Source organism: Mauremys mutica, chromosome 14 (genome assembly GCF_020497125.1).
Source record: "Mauremys mutica isolate MM-2020 ecotype Southern chromosome 14, ASM2049712v1, whole genome shotgun sequence".
Taxonomy (NCBI): Eukaryota; Metazoa; Chordata; order Testudines; family Geoemydidae; genus Mauremys; species Mauremys mutica.
In genome coordinates, this window is record NC_059085.1 from 13985615 (window position 1) to 14007370 (window position 21756).

A 21756-nucleotide genomic window follows, 5' to 3' on the forward strand; every position below is an offset into this window, starting at 1 on the left:
AACTGCCAGAGCTCCATCAGAACTGAGGGCAGTTCGCCCATGCAGTGCTATATAACAATGGCACAGGGCACTTAAGACTTAACACGCATGCGCGGGATAGACAGACACTGCTATGAGAAATCTCCGATCAAAGGCGCAGTGGGTGCTAGCGTACCTAAAGTGGTGTACTCATGGGGAGATTACTTGAAGAAGCCCCATTCCCCACATCTGAGAGATTAAGGTTAACTGATCCCCAGAGGCCAGCCCCACCAAGAATTCCTTCAGAAATGCAGGAAGTCCAAAGCTTCTACACTGTGTATCTAACAGCAGGGGGACTATTGGTGGTACTCAGTCTTACCAGACGCGAGCAATTGATAGCTTCTGATGCAAAACTAATGACAACTAAGAATGGAGAAGTCCTGCCAGAATACAGAGTAGCCAGCCAAGTAGTCATTCCACAAACCACTCACTTACTGTTCACTGAAACGGAATTGTCCCAGCAAATCTTAGAATAGGGATGCCGGACTGTAACTAGAAACTGTCATTTCTTTGCCCCCAGGCATGCAATTCTCAATAACTGTTCAGACTCAGAATCTCTGTGTTCTGATTGGCTAACATCATTACTTAACCAGAGTACAGAGAGTTGCACTAATTGCTCTACAGTTATGTGTCTACAACTGACTTGGAAAAAGACAAAATCCTCTGTTTTAACTGGTTCCTGCATTCAACATTTTCAAGCTCTTGCCAGCAAGAAAGATGCTCCTAATCCCTTCAATGCCACCATTTACAAGGAAGAGCATGGTGGGAAATACCAAAGAGCAACAAAACCCAAACTGTCAAACCACAGAAAGCAAATTTTTTTTTAAACCTTCTGGGTTCCCTCTCCCACTTCCTCCCGGTCAGCCAGGCCTTTTTGCCCAGAATAAATGGCTTGTTTGTGTTTCTAGTGGAAAATCACAGCTTCTCCTTTTCATTCATTTTTGAAAAGCAATGGGTGAGTTCCTGGCCCCAGTGAAGTCACTGGCAAATCTCCCATTGATTAATATAAAGCTGGAGAGGAGGGCCTTGGTTATCTGTAAGGAGAAACTATGCTGTTTTTAAAAGGGAAATAAGGTGGAAAAAACATGGGAGTGGGTGAAGGCTGGTGACAAGTGGGGAACGAATGAAAAGTGAAATGTGGATTTTTATTTTTTTGTTGTTTTTAATAAAACCTACCCTTTGTCAACCAGGCTCATCTTGATTTTTGTATTTTTCTTTCATTTAAAATATGAATATTTACTTACAAACTGTAATTCAATAATAATCGTTTCAGAGTACTGTCTGTTCACTGCGTAACGACCATATCCTGTGCTAAAACTCCTCAGCCTGCATCCTTGAAGATTTAAATGGTTTTTCTGGTTGATTTGTTCTGAATGTACTCTGAGGTTGACATGTTTACTGCAGGAGTGTTGTTACCTTGTAAACAGGAAGCATCTTCAAATTAATAAATAATAAATAATATAATTTGGAGATCGACTTGTTCATATGAATAGTGACATGAACATTCCTCCTGGACCATTAACAACTGAAGTGTTAGGCCTTGGCTACACTGGCGCTTTACAGCGCTGCAACTTTCTCGCTCAGGGGTATGAAAAAACACACCCCTGAGTGCAGCAAGTTAAGCCAATCCCCACAGGAAGATGGAGTACCTGCAGCACTGGGAGAGCTTTCTCCCAGCGCTGGCGCCGTGACCACACTCACACTTCAAAGCGCTGTACAGCTGCAAGTGTAGCCATACCCTTAGTTGTACTTCACTCAAAAAAATTATCCTTACATTTGCAATAAGGTCTCTGACATCAGCCAAGCCAGAAGATGGCTACCTTCCAAACAATAATACCTGGCACTTTTAAAGCTGCTTTTATCAGTGGATTGCAGAACATTTTACAGGCATGAAAGAACCAATCAAGCTTCATAATCCCCCTGTGAAGTAGGTAGGTAAGAAGTTCAAACCTCACTAAATGGCTTGCCAATTACAGAACCAGTTTCTCCTCCCTTGGTTTTCACACTTCAACTGCTAGAACAGGGCCTCATCCTCCCTGATTGATCTAACCTCGTTATCTCTAGCTTGCTTCTTGCTTGCTTATATATACCTGCCCCAGGAAATTTCCACCACTTGCATCCGAAGAAGTGGGTATTCACCCACGAAAGCTCATGCTGCAAAACGTCTGTTAGTCTATAAGGTGCCACAGGATTCTTTGCTGCTTTTACAGAACCAGACTAACACGGCTACCCCTCTGATGCTAAATCAACACTCCATCTACCACTGAAATGCAGCTACTTCTGGAATGGTTCTAAGCAGCAATTTAATAACAGGAACACTACAAAACAGTTCCAGTACAGTAAATGAAAAAAAAGCTATATCCAATTCCATTTTAATGAAAAAGGTGAATTTTAGGTATAAAAAGATAAATAACTGCTTACAACAGAATTTGGCCAGGACATCTCTTGCAGTAAGTGCCATAAGATCTTTAATAGTCACAAGTGCTCAGATCCCTGCATTTTACATCTTATCCAAACATCAAAGCTGTTGTGTGCAAGTTTATATATCCTAGAAGAGGGTCCAAATTACCCTCAGCAGTGACTTATTATTTGAATTAAATGGTAACCTTTTAAAATGTTTGTCTTTTTAATCGATGCCACATCTTTATATAGCTGATCTATTCTTTTTCTATCATTACTCTTTTTTTTTTAAAAGGTGAAATGTTTTGAATCAAGTAATTAATACACTTGACAGAAAACAGCTGTGCCAAACTGTTAGGCATTTGTTTTCCATTTCATTACATAAACTAATATGACTAACTGAAGGACATGTAGGCTCTTAAATGTAATTGTTGTCTTTGATATAGCTTGATAGATAAGCCTGAAAATATGAAGCAAAAATACGAAAGTAGAAATACAAAGGTAACTTATTATTTTTAAACGGAGAAGCTTAATGCTACGACTCTGAGAAGTGAACATGTTTTTTGTCCATTCTGTTTGTTTGTCCTCTAATGTTTTTTGGAATCTGACAGCACTGGTGTCAAAGCCTAACTGAGAGAGTGGATTATTGGGTGGTGAAAAGGAACAAGGGCTAAATGGAAGCTAAGAATCTAAACCAGGACTCAGAACAACTGCGAACCTAGGCTCCAGAAAACAAATGCTCAGAGCAAGATGTTACTAGAACACAGCGATAAAAATAGAAAACTGAAGAAGAATCTTACATTATTAAAATGGAGCTGAAAATTCAAATCTCTTTTTAAAGCTATTTCAATTTACTATAGTGATTGCCAGTTCTGTTCCAAAATGTCTCTCTGTTGCTGAAACACTGACCAAACAAAATGTGTGCTACTTGTCCTTGACTAGGGTAATGTGAACATGCTCTGGCCTGGAGCACAGGTTCAAGGTTCCATCCATTTATAATAAATCTCTGTTTTGCATAAGGCCATATCTGCAATAGTCTTAGTGCAGCCCAAGAGGGATGCAGTGTTCTTCCCATCTACTTCGAGCAATTATAGCCACATTAATAAAATACAGCTGGCTGTGGGCACACACAACTCCTGCTAACTTGGGGTCTGATCCTGTGTGTTGAGTAAGGGTTTGCAGGATTGTCCTTTATTTTATTATTGCAACTACTATAAATTTTAACCTGAACAGGACATTTTTGGTTTTAGAGATAGGGCTGCTAATTCTCACAGCTTATTTTCCAAACCTGAATTGTTGATATTGCAAAATGTATTATGAACTTGTACAAATAAAATCCTTAGAATCCAGTTAATGTAATAAATGAAACAGCCTTTGAACAAATAACTTATTTTGTAACAGTGACTTACCCTTAAGTAACTGTGATTCTTTGAGATCTTGTAGGCAGCATGAAACCAGCTGTAGGTGTCAATATTCCTCGTGGGCGCAAGATTGAATTATTTTGAACAGCAGTGTTCATTGGGGCCATTCATACACCCTTTACCTCCTTGTGCTCTTGTATGAGGGCACAAAGGGTGGGGCGGCTGCAGCTCTCTCTGTTTCCTCATAATTCAAAGCCTGCACTAGCCAAGAACTATGAAAAGCAGGGACGGAGGGCAGGCCTTGGGATACACACTGACTACAACATCTTGAAGAACCACAGTAACATTTTTTTCTTCAAGTATGTGTCAGTGTGGATCCCACTAGATGATGGGAAAGAGGCGGTTCAGCTTTATCAGTCAAACAACAATTGCAGAACTGCTCTCCCAAACTCAGCATCAGATCTAGCTGCCATGTCCTGGGCAAAAAGTTTTAAGAAAGGTCAGTGAGTTGCTCCACGTTGCAGATCTCAGATACTGGCATGTGTCTAAAGCAGGCTGAAGGCACTGACTGTGTCCCAGGGGAGCATGCCTTGATGTTTAGAGGGAGCAACTATCTGATAGCAGGTGGAAATACATTGCACGATCCACTTAGATTCTCTGTCACAAGAGGCTTGGCCTTTGGATGAGATTGATATGGCTACCAAAAGATGGGGAGACAGAATAGGTCTCACTGTAGCCATATAGGCTAACTACAACATCTCAACATTTAGGTCCATCAATGGCTATTAGGGATGGTATCTCTAGCCTCTGTTTGCCAGAAGCTGGAAATGGGCGACAAGAGATGGATCACTTGATGATGACCTGTTCTGTTCATCCCCTCGGGAGCACCTGGCCACTGTGGGAAAATAAGATACTGGGCTACATGGACCCAGTATGGCTGTTCTTATGTTCAGAGAACCATTGTTACTGTAGGGTAAGCAACTGTTCTTTATCAAAAGCAGTTATTTATTCAAAGACTGTTTCGTTTATTACATTAACTGGATTCTAAGGAAGTAGTCTTCATAGAATCATAGAATCTCAGGGTTGGAAGGGACCTCAGGAGGTCATCTAGTCCAACCCCCTGCTCAAAGCAGGACCAAACCCAACTAAATCATCCCAGCCAGGGCTTTGTCAAGCCTGACCTTAAAAACCTCTAAGGAAGGAGATTCCACTACCTCCCTAGGTAACCCATTCCAGTTCTTCACCACCCTACTAGTGAAAAAGTTTTTCCTAATGTCCAACCTAAACCTCCCCCTCTGCAACTTGAGACCATTACTCCTTGTTCTGTCATCTTCTACCACTGAGAACAGTCTTGGTAAGGTAAGATAGCGTGACTCTTGAAACATCCACCTTATGTAGCTTCTCTTCCAGCATCAAGTGGGTTTTCAGGAAGAAGACTGGCAGGTTGATGGACTGATTTCGGTGAAACTCCAAGACCACTTTAGGGATGAACTTAAGGTGTGGTCTCAATATCACCTTGTCTCAATGAAAGAATGAGTAAAGATATCTGGCTGTAAAGGCTTGGAGCTTGCTGACTTTCCATACTAAGGTGATAGCAAATAGAAAGTCCATCCTGAGGGTAAGGTGATATTTTGAACAATCTGACAGTGGCTCGAACAGAAGCTCCCTGAGTTTCTTGAGCACAATGTTGAGATCCTACATTGGAGTCAGGTCTCTCATAGTTGGATAGGTATGCAGGAGGCCCTTGAGGAATCTTGACTTTGTCAGATGTGAGAAAACCAAGTATAACTGTATAACTGAAGCTGAGTTTGCATATGTATTTGTTCAGTCTCCTCAGGTCTAGGATAGGACAAAGATCCCCTTTCTTCTTTAGGATAAGGAATTACCAGGAATAGAAGTCTCCTCCTCTGAATTCTGGTGGTACTTCCTCTATGGCTCCTTGATGAAGCAACCTGGTGACTTCTGCTTGTAACAGGCTTTTGCAAGGAGTGTCCCCAAACAAGGATGAGAAAGGGGTGGGTGGGTGAATAGAGTGTAAGAATGGAACTGCAGAGGGTAGCTATTGGTGATGATCTCTAGCACCCAACTGTCCAGTGTTATGACAGACCATGCCCAATGGGATAAGGCTGCTTCTGAAGGTCAGTCATACACTCAAACCCTTTTTAAGGGACTTGGTACCTCTGTACCATACTGGGTCAGACCAAAGGTCCATTTAGCGCAGTATCCTGTCTTCCAACAGTGGCCAATGCCAGGTGCCCCAGAGGGAATGAGCAGAACAGGTAATCATCAAGTGATCCATCCCCTGTTGCCCATTCTTTTCACTATGAGTGGTATTGTGGCAGGTGTTTGCCCAAGAGCCTTAACAGAATTGAGTAGCCTTTCATTTATAAAGAGGGCAATTCTGGCCAGGCCAGAAGTTGTCAATATTTCAAATACCTCATAAGACTTTTCTTGCATCATCATTGTCTCTATTTCTAAGGTTTGTGCAATTCTCATGACAAGTTCTTGAAATGATCAAGTACAGTGCCAGTACCTGTGCTGGTGGCACAGCTTCATCAGAAGATGAAGAAAGGTGGTGAAGTAGGACGATGATGATACTCTGGACCCAGGTCTGGTTCCTCGTGGTACTCCTTGCTGTCTGTTGCCAATGGTCTGGCCAGGGATGCCGCCAGAGAGTGTTGCCAGTACCATGGTCTGTGCTGGGGAGCTTTTACTCTGTGCTGGTAGGCTGCTCTTTATCACCAGGTTTTATGCCATGTGGGGCTTGGTGATTTTCTTCCTGGAAAGTGTGTGGTCTGTCTCTGTAGAAAGACATTGAGTTCACTTGGAGTCTCTGCCCCTGCACTCAGGGTGGTCTCTCTTCATACCAGAGGCATTGGTTTCTGCATCAGTGCTGGTATCAGTATGAGCACTGGGTCTTTTCTGGGCATTTTCTTTTCTATGCTGGTCTTACGTGTGGCATGTTTGTTCGTTGGGGCACTCAAGAGGGTCTGTTTATCTGGTATCTGAGTTCTGCTGTCTCCTCCAAATCTTCACAGATTGCTTTAGTAGATGAAACTTCACCTGTGCATGCTCAATGAGAATGACTAGCATACCAAGCACCTCTCAAGTATATGGATCTCTCCTAAACAGAAGAGGCATCTGCTGAATCCATCTTACAGGGAAATTAATCCTTTGCAAGAAGAGCAGGGCTTAAAGTCCACAGGTGTAGAATCTGCCATGTTTGGGTGCTCTGTACTGACTGGGGGCATACAAGACAGTCAGTCTGTCAACATTCAGTCCAGGTGGTAGAAATGTTTTTGGTTAGCTGATAAGTCCAAAAACATTTGGAAAAAATTATTTCAATACAAAACGTTTTATTTAAATTTCAAGCTTTTCTACCTTTAATTTAAAAAATTAACTTAAAAGTAATTTTGAAATGAAATATCATTTTGAATTGAAGTTGAAACATTTTATTTTGAAAATATCAAACATTTTGACTCTCTTTTTTTTTAATTGTAAATGGTTTTTCAACTGAAACAATTAGCCAATATTGACAAATTCTTTAAATGATTTGGTTGATCCAAATCTGCATTGTTTGGGGGGTGGGGAGGAGTCAGAGAATTTTATCCGGCTCTACCAGATGGGTTGATTTTGTTCATGGTGGTTCTTTATCAATGGATCAGAAAAGTTCTGAACATTTCAAAGAATTTCAAAAAGACTTAGTGGGTGGTAAAGCTTAGTTGGTCAGACCATTTCCAGGTTCTGTCTCGCTGTACAGAGAGAGCTTAAGGAGACGCAGGGCACATGCACAGCCCCGACAGACACTGCTATTGAAGACTCTGGTCTCATGTACATAAGGGGCATATGTACCTACAGTGGGATCCACACTGATACATACACTAAGAAGAGCTGAGAAATCTGCTGATAAAGAACATCTTCCCCATTCTTTTAAGAAGAGTTCAAACATATACAATTCGTAGTCTCCCTGGCACCGCTGGGCTTTTTATTGTATTTTATATAGTTTGTTTTACATGATGCTGGAAAGTATCATTTCATGAAACAATGCATATAACATAGCAAGCACTATATATGGTAGTAGCTGAAGAACTGGAAAATGTTTTTAAAATAGGACCAGCAATATTTTCTAAACAGAGCATAAACTTATTAACAATTTATGTTGGAAATGGCAAGCAAAAAATCAGGCAGAGAATCTGGGCTTCTTCCAACTTTTTGATTTCTACTTGAGCTGCTCTGTGTGAGGTTAGCATGTTTTTTCAGGGTGAAGGAAGTTATTCTATTTATAAACTTTTATTATGATTTTCTGGTGTGTTACAATGAGTCTCAGAAAACACTATACTTTGGATTCTGGGAAATATCTTATTATAGGAGCAGGTCAAAAATCAGAAACTTGGTATTTCAAAGTTTGTGTTTGTGCCCAAGTTGGGATGAAAAATTCAAAATTTTTCATGGACCGGACAATTCAGAAAAATATTGATTTGGGAATGTCAAAATATTTTGTGTAGCCTTGGTTTGACAGTAATATGTGTCCCCCTGAGCTGCTGAATTCAGGAGTCTCATGCCCCCAATTCCCCTTAGGGGTCTGGTTTCTTCATGCCGCTATTGTCCTCTACAGGCCAGGGAGCCAGGCCCATAAGCAATTACTATTAGGAACAGTGGCATCTCAGTTCAATATTAATGTGTCTGCATGATCAGAAATGTGTTTTGATTTGGATTAATCTGACCCTAACTAAATATTTTCTTTAGACTTTCCCAACAGAAAATTGAAATATTTCCATTTTCCCATGAGAATGTTTCAATTTTGTGAAAATTATATTTTCTGTTTCAAACATTTCCATGGAAAATTTCTGACCAACTATGGTATTGTGAGCAACAAATTTTTTTCTTCTTGGTGCAGCAGTGAGAGTTGTAGCGTAATATATAAAAATAGTGACAGTTTTGGCTCAACAACAGATGGTTCAGAAAAGAAATGGTTTATTTCTCCATTGTAGCTAATGCTTGGGAGTTACTTTGATACCTATCGGCCTGATCCTGCATGGTGATGAGCACACTTAATTTTTAAGCCAACAGAGTGTAGTGGGAGCTCAGCGTTGCAAAGGTTCAGGTCCCCATGTGCCGTCACTAAAATCTTTACTGGTGTGCAACTTTTGGTTGCGTTTCAAGAAGTGGCTGAAGAATCTATGATGTTTGGCTTTTACAGAACTCTTATTTTCTCTATCCATCCCCTTGCTACTTGCTTGACACTGTTACAATGCAGGATGGGGAAAGATGTTTTGCTAATATGCTGCTCTTGCACTTGATTAGAGAAACTTCTAGCACAGAACTAGAAACACAATGAGAACAATACTGAGAAAAGGAAATCCAGACAATACCTGCCAGAGCTTGCAAATGAGTGCAGGAAATGTATCCCACAATTCTTTGGTCCTGAGGTGTATTTCCCACTTGCACCTAAGAGAAAGGAAGAAAGAATGCTGTTAATGAACAGGTCACTACTATGGTCAAGGCCCTCTGTCCTGTGCAGAATAGAAGATTTCAGTTGTTCAATAGAAGCTCTTGAGTTACACCCCTGAAAATACGCCTTCCCTCTCTCATCCAATACCACTTTAAGCACTTAAATGATCTAAGAGAGGCAAAAACCACAGGAGGTTTTGCCTTAATTGAAGTCCTACTTGCCCTGTCTGTTCACTGCCTAACTTCTTCTCTGTCCACTGCTACTTCAAACTGCAAAGCATTCCCCGTTACTCTCTCTTGCCCGTCCACATCTCAGTGGTTATCTGCCTGCAAACAACTTGCCAGCCCCAATCCTCCCAGCCCCTCCTGGCGTGTGCAGGATTAAAGCCCCACGCAGAAGCACCCCAGGAGACTAATTAGCAGTCTCCACACACACACAAATCTAGACATTTACAGAAAACTGGAATTCAGAAAAAGGGAAGGAGGCTTTGGAAAACAAAACAAAACTGTACACTATTTTCTCTATTTCACTATGTTTTCCCATTATTTTCTCTATTGCCCAGTACTGTTTTTTTGTTGATGGGGGAGAGGGAGTAAGGGTGTTGGAGAATTTTGCTTTTGTGTTTCAATGAGACATTTACATTTTTCTCCTGCAGATTTTCACAACAGCAGCCTCTGTACCTGTCAACCAGAGCAAGGAAAATACATTTTTCCCCCTTACTCTTCTAGATTCCCCCCTAACTAGGGCATTCCACACCCTCTAAAACACAGGTAGGGGGTTCTTCCTTACAAGGGTTTACTTCCATGGTTAAGTGGAGAGGGGGTTTCGGAAGCCCATTTTGCTACAGTGTAATGTACTCCATCTCTCCCACACACATGTTAGACTGTAGCTCTGTAAGACAAACCTCTTGGAGGACACACAGGCACTAGAACTCAGGGTACGTCTACACTACGGGACTATTCCGAATTTGCATAAACCGGTTTTGTAAAACAGATTTTATAAAATCGATTGCGCGTGGCCACACTAAGCACATTAATTCGGTGGTGTGCGTCCGCGGTCCGAGGCTAGCGTCGGCTTCTGGAGCGTTGCACTGTGGGTAGCTATTCCCTAGCTATCCCATAGTTCCCGCAGCCTCCCCCGCCCCTTGGAACTTCCGGGTTGAGATCCCAGTGCCTGATGGGGCAAAAATCATTGTCGCGGGTGGTTCTGGGTAAATGTCGTTAGTCACTCCTTCCTCTGGGAAAGCAACGGCAGACAAGCATTTCGCGCCTTTTTCCCCTGGATTGCCCTGGCAGATGCCATAGCATGGCAATCATGGAGCTTGTTTTGCCTTTTGTGACTATCACCGTATGTGTACTAGATGCCGCTCACAGAGGCGATTCAGCAGCGCTACACAGAAGCATGCTTTTGCTTTTGCATGACAGCAGAGATGGTTACTAGCCATATTGCACCATCCAACCCTTCCATAAATTGGAACTAAGATGATCATGGCTACCAGTCCTTTTGTACCATTTGCTGCTGTCATAAGTGCCCCTGGCTGCTCTTAGCCAGGGGCGCAAAAGCCAAAATTGGGAATGACTCCCTGAGTCAATCCCTCCTTTTTGGTATCTAAAAATAGAATCAGTCCTGCCTAGAATATGGGCAAGTGTACTAGATAACCACTGTATCATAGAACCAGAGAGCACAGCTGCTCTGTGTCAGATCCTGCAGAAATTATGATCTGTATGCTATTCACAGGGGGTGCTCCTGTAACAACCCCACCTGTTGATTCCGTTCTTCCCCCAGCCTTTCTGGGCTACTGTAGCATTGTCCCCCCACTTGTGTGATGAAGTAATAAAGAATGCAGGAATAAGACATGGTGACTTGTTAGTGAGAAATGAGTGGAAGGCAGCCTCCAGCTGCTATGATAGTCCAGACAGGACATTAAGCAGTGTGCATCCCTCTGCTAGTCCAGGGGCAACTGAATCTTTTCTTTACACATGAAGGGTGGGGGCTGATGGAGCTCAGCCCCCTGTTGCTATGATGACGATGGTTACCAGCCATATTGCACCATCCACCAGAAAAAATTAGGGCCAGGCGCCCTTGATCGACCTGACGGATGCTAGTCAGCATGGTTACTGCCCCATGTGCCAATAGGCTGATGACGAGGACGGTTACCAGTCCTTTTGTACCATCAGCCACCCATGGCAGGGGGGAGTGAGGATGTTGGTGTTGACGGCTGCAGCATCGTGTCTATCTGCAGCATTCAGTAAAGATAGGGTGACATGTAAAAGAGTCAGAGGATTGTTCTCCCTTTCGCTTCTGGGGGTGGGTGGGGGGGGGTGAGTAGATTGCCAAGCTATGCCCTGACCCACCACGGACACTGTGTTTGACCCTAGAAGCATTTGGAGCTCAGCTAAGAATGCAAATACTTTTCGGAGGCTGCAGGAACTGTGGGATAGCTTCAGTCCTCCAGTCCATGAGCGTCCATTTGATTCTTTGGCTTTCCGTTACGCTTGTCACGCTGCAGTGCGCTGAGTCCCTGCTATGGCGTCTGTCTGGAGATTTTAAAAAAAGGATTCTGAATTTCATCTTCTGTAACGGAGCGCTGATAGAACGGATTTGCCTGCCCTTACAGCGATCACATCCGCATGGTCCGTGCTGGAGCTCTTTTTTTATTTTGATTTCGGACTGCATCGCCACCCGTGCTGATCGGAGCTCCACGCTGGGCAAACAGGAAATATTCAAAAGTTCGCGGGGCTTTTCCTGTCTACCTGACCACTGCATCCGAGTTCAGATTGCGGTCCAGAGCGGTCACTGGTGCACTGTGGGATAGCTCCCGGAGGCCAATACTGTCGATCAGCGTCCACACTAACCCTAATCCGATATGTTAATACCGATACTAGCGTTACTCCTCTCGTTAGGGAGGAGTACAGAAACCGGTTTAAAGAGCCATTAAAATCGATATAAGGTGCCTCCTAGTGTGGACGGTTGTGGCGTTAAATCGGTTTTACGCTCCTAAAACCGGTTTAAACGCCTAGTGTAGACCAGGCTTAAGTTGTGCTTTATTCTTTTAATCTTATTTAGCACTAGATCTGCCTCAGCCTTATTCAGCTACCAAATAATAGTGGTGAATAACGAAGAGATTTAAAAATATATTAGGAACAAAAATAATCCTGACAATGGTATTGGTCCATTACTAGATGGAAATGCTAGAATTATCAATAATAATGCAGGTCAGGCAGAAGTGCTCAATAAATATTTCTGTTCTGTATTTGGGGAAAAACAGATGATATCGTCTCATCAGATGGTGATAACATACTTTCCATTCCACTGGCATCTTGGGAGGATGTTAAACATCAGCTACAAAAGACAGACATTTTAAAATCAGGATGTCTAGGTAACTTGCATCCAAGAGTTTATAAAGAGTTGGATGAGGAGCTTGCTGGACCATTAATACTGATTTTCAATAAGTCTTGATGCACTGGAGAAGTTCCAGAAGACTGGAAGAAAGCTAATGTGCTAGTTTTTTAAAAACGGTAAATGGAATGAGCCAAGTAAGCATAGGCCTGCCAGCCTTTCCTTGATCACAAGCAAAATAATGGAGCGGCTGTTACAAGACTCGATTAATAAAGAACTAAAGGAAGATAACATAATTAATGCAAAACAACATGGGTTTATGGAAAATAGATCCTGTCAAACTAACTTGCTTCCTTTTTTTATGAGATTACAAGTTTGGTTTCAAAAGTAATAGTATTGATAGAATATACTTAGATGTCTGCAAGGTACTGAATTGGTACTGCATGACATGTTGATTAAAAACTAGAATGATGTAAAATGAACATGGCATACATAAATGGATTAAAAACTAGGAATCAGCCTCAAGTAGATGTGTTTCCAGTGGCGTCCCAGCAGACTAGTTCTTAGCCCTACATTATTTAACAATTTTATCAGCAATCTAGAAGAAAATATAAAATCATCACAGATAAAGTTTGCAAATGACACAAAAATTCGGGGAGTGGTAAATGAAGAGGGCAGGTCACTTATTCAGAGTGATCTGGATCACTTGAAAAACTGTGTGCAAGCAAACAATATGAGTTTTAATATGGCTAAATTTAGGAACAAAGAATGTAGGCCATACTCACAGGATGGGGTACTCTATCGTCGGAAGCAGTGACTCTGAAAAACATTTGAGGCATGGATAATCAGCTGAACATGAGCACCCTGTGTGACTGTGACTGGAAGAGACAATGCAATCCTGGGATGCACAAGCAGGGGAATCTCAAGTAGAAGTTATTTTACCGGTACCTTTGTATTTGGCACTGATGTGACCACTGCTCAAATACTATGTCCAGTTCTGGTACCCACAATTCAAGAATGATATTGATAAATTGGAGAGGGTTCAGAAAAGAGCCATGAGAATGATTAAAGGATTAGAAAACATGCCTTATAATGATAGACTCTCAAACCTCAATCTATTTAGTTTAAAAAGGAGAAGGTTAAGGGGTACTTTTTTATTACAGTCTGTAAGTGCCTACACAGGGAAAACTATTTAATAATGGCCTCTTCCATCTAGCAGACAGGTATAATGAGAGCCAATGGTTGGAACCTGAAGCTAGACAAAATCACACTAGAAAAAAGGTGTACATTTTTAAATGTGAGAGTAATTAATCATTGGAACAATTCTCCATCAATGACGATTTTAAAATGAAGATTGGACTTTTTGTAAAAGATCTGCTCTAGGAATTATTTTGGGGGAATTCTATTGCCTATGTTGTACAGGAGACCAGACTAGATGATCATCATAGTCTCTTCTGGCCTTAGAATCTATGAAGAAAGGAATTTTCCCACACTTTATATGATCTGTGAAAGGGTCAGGCAGATTTGCAGTCATTGCCTTCATGGAAGCACAAGGACTGATCATTAGCTAGTTCTTGTGGGAGCCCTGCACCCTCAAGGAGTGTAGATGGAATCATGGCTTGTTCCCTCAAAGTACTGGCCAGCTGTACCCAAAGATGAGGAAGTATGCTACACTCTTTAAAAGAGTACAGTAATGTGGACACTCCTCCTAGGAGTCTGAGAACTTCTTCCCGTAGGGTGGTGCATCTTTGTAAAACCCCAATGAGGGCATGTGGTCAGCAGACACAACTTAGCCCTTAATGGGGAAATAGTCATCAATGGCAAGACTAAGATGAAACCTACCAGCTATGCTTTATAGACTGAGGGCATATATACTGCATGCAAATCAAACCAACTCTCTACCAGATTTCTGGGGAAGGTCTGCTTGCATAGAACTTATGACAACAGAGCATAATAATACAAGAGAGCATCATGAAAATCACTTGATAGACAGACTTCAGATGGATTTTTTAAAACTGACTAAGGGTGGAGCATGTGTACAGAATATGTTCTGAACCGATTAAAGTTAATGCCAAAACTCTGACTGACTTAAATGAGATCAGGATTTGGCCCTAGATGAATGGAACAGAGAAGCTGCTGCAGGTGCCTGATTTTCCTGCTCAGGATTTAGAACAATACAGTGTGTCTATCAAAGAAAATGCCTGGAAGGGAAAGTTTTATCTGAGCCTCAAAAAAACAAAGCTTTGCTGATGACTCCTGTATCACCGGACTTGATGAAGCCACATTAAATTTCATCCGACATCCTTAAATAAAAATGCAGCCTGGTTTTAAGATGAGTGGAGTTTTGTCCATTTATTTGGATTTTCAGGTTCTCCAACTGTCTTGAGAAATATCCTATTACTTTTACAGGCTTTGCAGGCAGTGAATTTACAGGTCATTTATGCTTGATAATGTCCTGTCAATGTTCATTATTTTTCCGTCTGGAAAAAGAAGGCACATAATAAAAATCTTACATTGCTCTGGGCCTCGCTTCCTCACTCATCTTTTAGCCAGTTTTCCAACTGGATTTTGGGAGCTCATTACCGTTCACACACAGTTAACTACTCTAAAGATCATTTCCAGCTAAGTGATGCTTTTCTATAGAGATGCTATGCTGAGCCTATAGGTGGCTCTAGGGAAAGTGTTTTTAATACAATAGTATATAAATTCCTATAGAAACTACTCTCATTGCCCTAGATGGGTTACACTTGCACAGAGGTAGAGAAATTCAGTGTTCAGACTTTGTGTTCTTAACTGAAGTGGAAGGGGAACGAAGACAGGGGAGGTTTGGAATTAACTCAGCAGTTTTACCCCAAAGCCAGTGGATCCTGGCAGACCCACAGGGATATGAGGGAATCCTGACTGGATGCCACTAACTCTTGCAGGAGCCTTGCTCCGGTTGTTCCTGCAGGCCGCCTCATTACATACACACCATTTTTCACGTACATATTAAATGAGAGTCTTATGCAGCAGGTGCAGCGCCAAGAAAACATTGTGGGGTTGTTAGTTGAAGAACAACAAGCCTCTATCTTATAACACAAACCAGGGCACAATATATATTTTTCAAGCCATCTAACCACAGCCAAGTGAAACGAGATTTTTCACTCAACTACCAAAAAGGACATCTACACCTCTAGAGTTTCTGGCAAATTACACATTTCTCCCACATCTGAGGAGAGACGAGCCTCCCACTCTGCCCTGCAAAGGGAAAAACAGAAGTTGCAAAACTGTTCTTTATTGTAGCAAGAGTGTACACTTTACACCTCCGTGTCCAAAACTGGCTGAACCATTTTCACTTTCAGGCTGTGACCAAACGTGGAAAGTTTCAGTCTGAAAGATCAGTCTGAGTAAGTTTTATAGCCAGCTGAAAAGGCCCGTTAGAATGGAATCACTTATGCCACATTACCTTTATAATTGATCTGAGAAGCACAGCTATAATTTATGTATGTACATGTAATTGTATTCACATTATATATCAAACTGTATTTTATACACATATCTCACACAGAAACACAAAGTCTATGTACGTGTGTGAACAGAATTGGAAGAGGCCTCTCTCTTTCTGAAATTTCCGGAAAAAAAAAAATAGTACCAAGTAACAGCCAAAAAGTTAACATGGCCAGTATTTCCATGGAAAGTATCAATGTTCAAGTGCTTGCTGAATAGCCCTTTCCCCAAACCTAAAATTCTGCCACTTTGTAATAGGGAGCTGATTTTTTTGTTTCACTGAGTGTCATCATTACCCTAAACCACTGGGCAGGGTATCTGAAGCAGTCATGATGGAAGAAAAGATCTGTGGTTACAATGGGAAAACAAAATCCTTGCAACCTCTAGCCCAGTACAGCAAAAAACCCAGCAAATTAAATATTATTAAATAAAATTTGATTACATATTCTATTTGTTATTCTGTAATTGAAAAAGCACTAAAGTATGGACAGCCATGATAGTAATATTATGGAGGTCCAGTAGCTAACCCTATAATTCTGCACATAAGCAGTGCATTGTTTTCCTGAATACTGCGCGTCCTCTGAGAGTGCTCCATTTTAATGGCTATATTATATTGTGAGAACTCCATCTGGACAGCTCTGCAGGCAGGACAGTGGGAAAACAACCCAGAGCATTCACTGTCCATGCAACACAGATCTTGGTGTGTTAGTCTGGCTTTGGAAGGAGTTTCCACCTTCACAGAACTCAGTCATGTGGTCAGTATTTGACCAGCAGATTGCTCAAGTCTGGGACAAGAAGTAAGTGTCTGTTTTTGGTTCTTGCAATTATACTAGGGCAACCCAATTCAAAATCACCCAAATAGGAATTCACTTTACCTGAACTGCATTGTTGGAGCTAGAAGGTCAGTGTCATAACAGATAATCTAGAAGACTGTCCCAGGAGGCATTATCCTACACAGTGTTTTCCAAAAATGTCAGACAGACCACAGGCTGAAGTTCACATAAACCCTGTTTACTGCCACCCAGGGCCCAATCTGCCCACCTTTCCTTTGAAAATATTGTAGTCTATTCAATGGGACTATTAGCAAAGTAAGATACACTCATTGTGCATAAGAATGGAGATGTGGGACCCCAAGAGCCTAGATTACAAAACAAAATAGTAGCGTCTGGACAGTGTGATTGAAGACCACATCCAAAAGCACCACAATTAGAGTCAGTGGACTATTCACATAGTAAGGGATGGAGCATTTAAGCAATAGTTTTTCAAGTGCTTTCGTATGTTTCAGGTTGAAGGGTGATAAGTGTCAAATATGACCACTGTCACAACACAACTGATTTTCACATCATGTGACTATTAGCCTGACAGCAGGAAATATCCTGGGTTTTCTCACTAAAACAAATGTTTGGTATCAATAATCTCAGGAATGGCCTTTCAGTCCCCTTTTCTGCCTTGTTACAGAGAATATTTTACAGCACATACGAACTTAAAAGGAAAAATCTTGCTCTCATCAATGAAAGAGTAAGAACCCCAAATTAGGCAGTTTTGGAAAACTATATTACGAGCTATACTATGGCTCCAATACAGCCACACAGGGCAATAGGGGAGAGTAAGATCCTTAACTCTAGTTGCATTAGAACTGCCCCGATTGCGATTCCAGGTGTGGGGACGAGACCAGGGTTCCATTTCTGATGCTCCCCACTGTGAAGCTAGCAACACATGAGAAGGGAGTATGCTGTGCTCTACAGGCCTGTAACAGATTACTTCTGCCTCAGCACCAGCTCAGAGGACCACAGGAATTGCATTGTAGAGGGGTGCCTGAAGTACACAGTGCCTCTCAGGGCTACACTCCTGCAGTGGTGCTGTTTTCTCACCAACCCTTGCTCTGGAATGTGCCTAAAGGCAAAACATAGCTCAAAATACATAATTTATTGTCACCTGCCACTGCATCCTTCTATTGAGTCTCCTGTAATAATGGCATGGGATTGTGAAGAAGTGCCTGAAACTGCATCCCATCCAAATTCAAAATCCCATTGCATATCAGGCTCAATATTTGCTCATGTAGACATTTCTGAAGTGTATCTGTATGAGATATAGACTCCTTCTCAAACTGTATCTACTAGGGAAAATTCCAATAAACCAATAGTAAAATACGCCTTTAAAGATTCCAAACCATTTTTGGTTAGATAAACCACAGCAAGAGGAGCTAATGTATAATGGCCATACATACATACAAACAAACAAAAACGAAGAGTCCAGTGGCACCTTACAGACTAATTTGGGCATAAGCTTTGTAAAAAACCCACTCCATGCATCTGAAGAAGTGGGTTTTTTACCCACGAAAGCTTATGCCCAAATAAATCTGTTAGTCTGTGTCATAAACAGATAGTTAAGGGTTAATGCCTCTTTTACCTGTAAAGGGTTAAAAAGTTCACCTAGCCTAGCTGACACCTGACCAGAGGAACCAATGGGGGAACAAGATGTTTCAAAAGGAAGAAGGGAAGTTTTCCTTTGTTGAGAGTTTCAGTTTCAGCCGGAGTGAAAAAGAACAAGGAACCAGCCTCTTATCAGAGTAGTAAGTTTTAGAAAGGGATAAATAGGTTTATGTTTATTTTCTTTGTAACTTGTCTTGGTACCATTAAGGGAATTATCAAAATTGGGTATTTGGGTATTTTTTGTGTAACTAAGTTTTTGCCCAGGGCAACATCCTCTGTGTTTGGAATCTGTTGTCTGTGAGAGTAGCTGGTATGCTAATCTCTCCCAGAGGGTTTTCTTTTACCTTTCTTTTCTTTAATTAAAAGCCTTTTTCTTAATACCTGATTGATTTTTCCTTGTTTTTAGATCCAAGGGGGTTGGATCTGGATCCACCAGGAGTTGGTGGGAGAAAAGAGGGGGGATGGTTAATTTCTCCTTGTTTTAAGATCCAAGGGGTTTGGATCTGTGTTCACCAGGAAATTGGTGAAGTCTCTCAAGGCTACCCAGGGAAGAAAAGTAGTGCTTGGGGGTGGTGGCAACGATACCAGATCTAAGCTGGTAATTAAGCTTAGAAGTGTCTATGCAGGTCCCCACATCTGTACCCTAAAGTTCAGAGTGGGGAAGGAACCTTGACAGTCTATAAGGTGCCACCGGACTCCTCGTTGTTTCTGTGGATACAGACTAACACGACTACCTCCTGATACTTGACATACATACATACATCCTGCTAAACTCTGATGTTATCTAAAGCCGAGAGAATGTGTATGTAATTGAATAAAGTGTCCTGCTTATATAATTATACATTGACAAATGCAAAATTAGTACCTCTCTCAGTATTATACTGCAACATACAAAACATGTTCCAGTTCATAGTACATCTGCAAAGGGAAAACAAGATATAAATGCACATCCACTAATCAAACATTAGGACAGGTATGGAAACATCCAAGGACAGATTCTCATCTCTGTTACACCATTGGAAATCTGAAACTTGTTAGTTACTCAGCAAATAAAGCTCTGAGAAGAGTTTTTTATTTCAAAAAGGGTTTAGGAGGCAATTCTGCTAGGAAACAAGCATAAGTCTCTGTTGCTCCTTGTTTACACTGGACCTTCACTTGTGAACTTTTAAATCAGTGAACAGCCCTGCAGCCTTCATTTTCATTCCCAGGAGACTGAAATCAATAAAAAGCCCTAGAAAGTGGATTCCTTCTTTTCCTACACCACTCCCCAAAATACCATAGCACCGAGACGGGCCTAACAGAATAAGACATTGATTTCCGAGGCGCCCCAAGTTGGAAAAGGGGAGAAAACAATTTAATGCCGCAAATCCCTCCAAAAGACAGGAACTGTGTGATGCAGTATACATCCAGCAGCCTCTGTTATGGATGAGAAAAATCATTCATTTGATAGGCTTTGGCTGCCCATTCAGATTCTAAATTTGTCTTTATCATGAATAACAAAACACAAGCTGTCATAGTGGCATGAGTTAATTTGAAGATCTGCCTCCAAATGACAGAGTTCCATGATAAATTTGCCTAACATCATGGCAAAACTCCAGTCAGTTACCTTAATACTGTGTAATAGGTAAGACTAGCTCAAACTGACAAGCATAGTGGTTTGAGATTACAGCAATACTACTCTCTCCTTAACAACAAAATTGTATTTAGGAGCACTGCTATTGAATACAAACTATTCAAACAGGGGCTTTCCATTCTGATATACCAGTAGACTGAATGATGTTATTATTTTCCATGGAATAAAGCATTCCAGGTTAAGAACAGGAGCATGACACATAAATAGGACTTTATAATATATACCACAGTAGGCTATCGCTACAGGAAAATCCTCCTAATTAGATTTCGTCAAGGTGGCTCAAATGCAAGGGAATGCTGAGAAATCTTGAGAAGAACAGAGTGTGACTTTGAACTATGAGTTATAGTCAGAGCTATTGAAAGAGGGAGAAAGAGTCTGCATATCTATAAATAAAAGCTAAATATCTATCTATATATAAAAGCTAATAGTAATAGATACATATTGAGAGACAACACACATAATAAAGGGGAAAAAATGGAGTATCTAATTTATCCCTGTGATTGGAGTAAGAATATTCCATGATAGTAATCTCTCAAATTGTTTCAACAAATCACCTAATGAATACTTCTATCAATAGTGCCTCAACCAGTTCCCATGGCAAAACATTCTCTAAGGGACATGTCTAACCAAGGGAAATTGACCAGCATATCTGAGCAATTTCTCTGCAGTAGACAAACCTTAATTCTTATTGTTAAGAGTTGTTTTCTATCTTCTTCCTTCAGTTTCTCCTTTCCTTTTTTTCAAGCAATTGCTTCTCCTGAAGCTATCTCAGCTCTTGTGACTAGGCAAAGCTATTTATATACTTAATTGAAGACTTCACTTTCAGAATTGGGTTCAGAAATCTTGCATGATACTGAAGTCACAACCTGTCTTTTCAACTCACAGTCAAGAGGCAAGACCATAAATCGAATACTGAATTTGCTTTAGGCTCCTCAGAGTCAGAATGGTACAAACATATTGGAAAGGATAAGAGCAACAAAAATGATAGCTGCATTGGAGGGATTCACTTATGAGAAATGAGTGAAGGGCTATATACACATTCCATAGCCAAACTATATTTAAGGGGTGACATGATGGCCAGCAGCAATTCCCATAAAAACCAATAATACTGAGGGATTATTGAGAGGTATAATTAAGCATAAGGGGATGAAACTATCGGAAGAGAAAATTTAGACCTAATATTGGCAAAAATCTTCCTCATAGATCAATTAGACTGGAATGATCTCCAAGAAAAGTGGTAGAAATCCCATCGCTTGGAATATCTAAACTAGTTTAGAAAAAGCACTTAAAATATATTGCAAGAAAGAATTCTGCTATACTGGAATTGGTTTAATGTTGAACCAAGCCAAAATATTTTGATTTACAAATGGTGAACCATATCATTTTGACCAAAAATGTCTAAAAAAGTATTTCAACATGTCCAAATTAAATCTGAGTTTTGCCTGAAAATTTTCAGTTAAAATTTTTTGGCTGTTCTGCTCTTTGATTATAAGTCTAAATTTTCTGCAGAAACCAGTCTTTTTTCATAAAACATTTCTTTTAGGCAAAACTAAATTTTCTATTGAAGAACATCTGGAATGGAAAAACGTCAACCAGTTCTACTGGTGATTCCCTTGCATTGCTATCCTATGGGTT

The 21756-nt window shown here is 41.0% G+C and overlaps 1 protein-coding gene across 4 annotated transcripts in view; it reads right to left on the reverse strand.

The window, feature by feature from the left end:
• SMPD3 (sphingomyelin phosphodiesterase 3) overlaps positions 1-21756 on the reverse strand; it is a 258319-nt gene that overhangs the window by 26109 nt on the left and 210454 nt on the right. For all 4 annotated transcript variants that reach the window (XM_044987095.1, XM_044987096.1, XM_044987093.1 and 1 more), the window contains one exon: positions 9152-9227. In XM_044987095.1, the coding sequence (XP_044843030.1) occupies positions 9152-9227 (76 nt within the window). The remainder of the gene's footprint in view (positions 1-9151; positions 9228-21756) is intronic.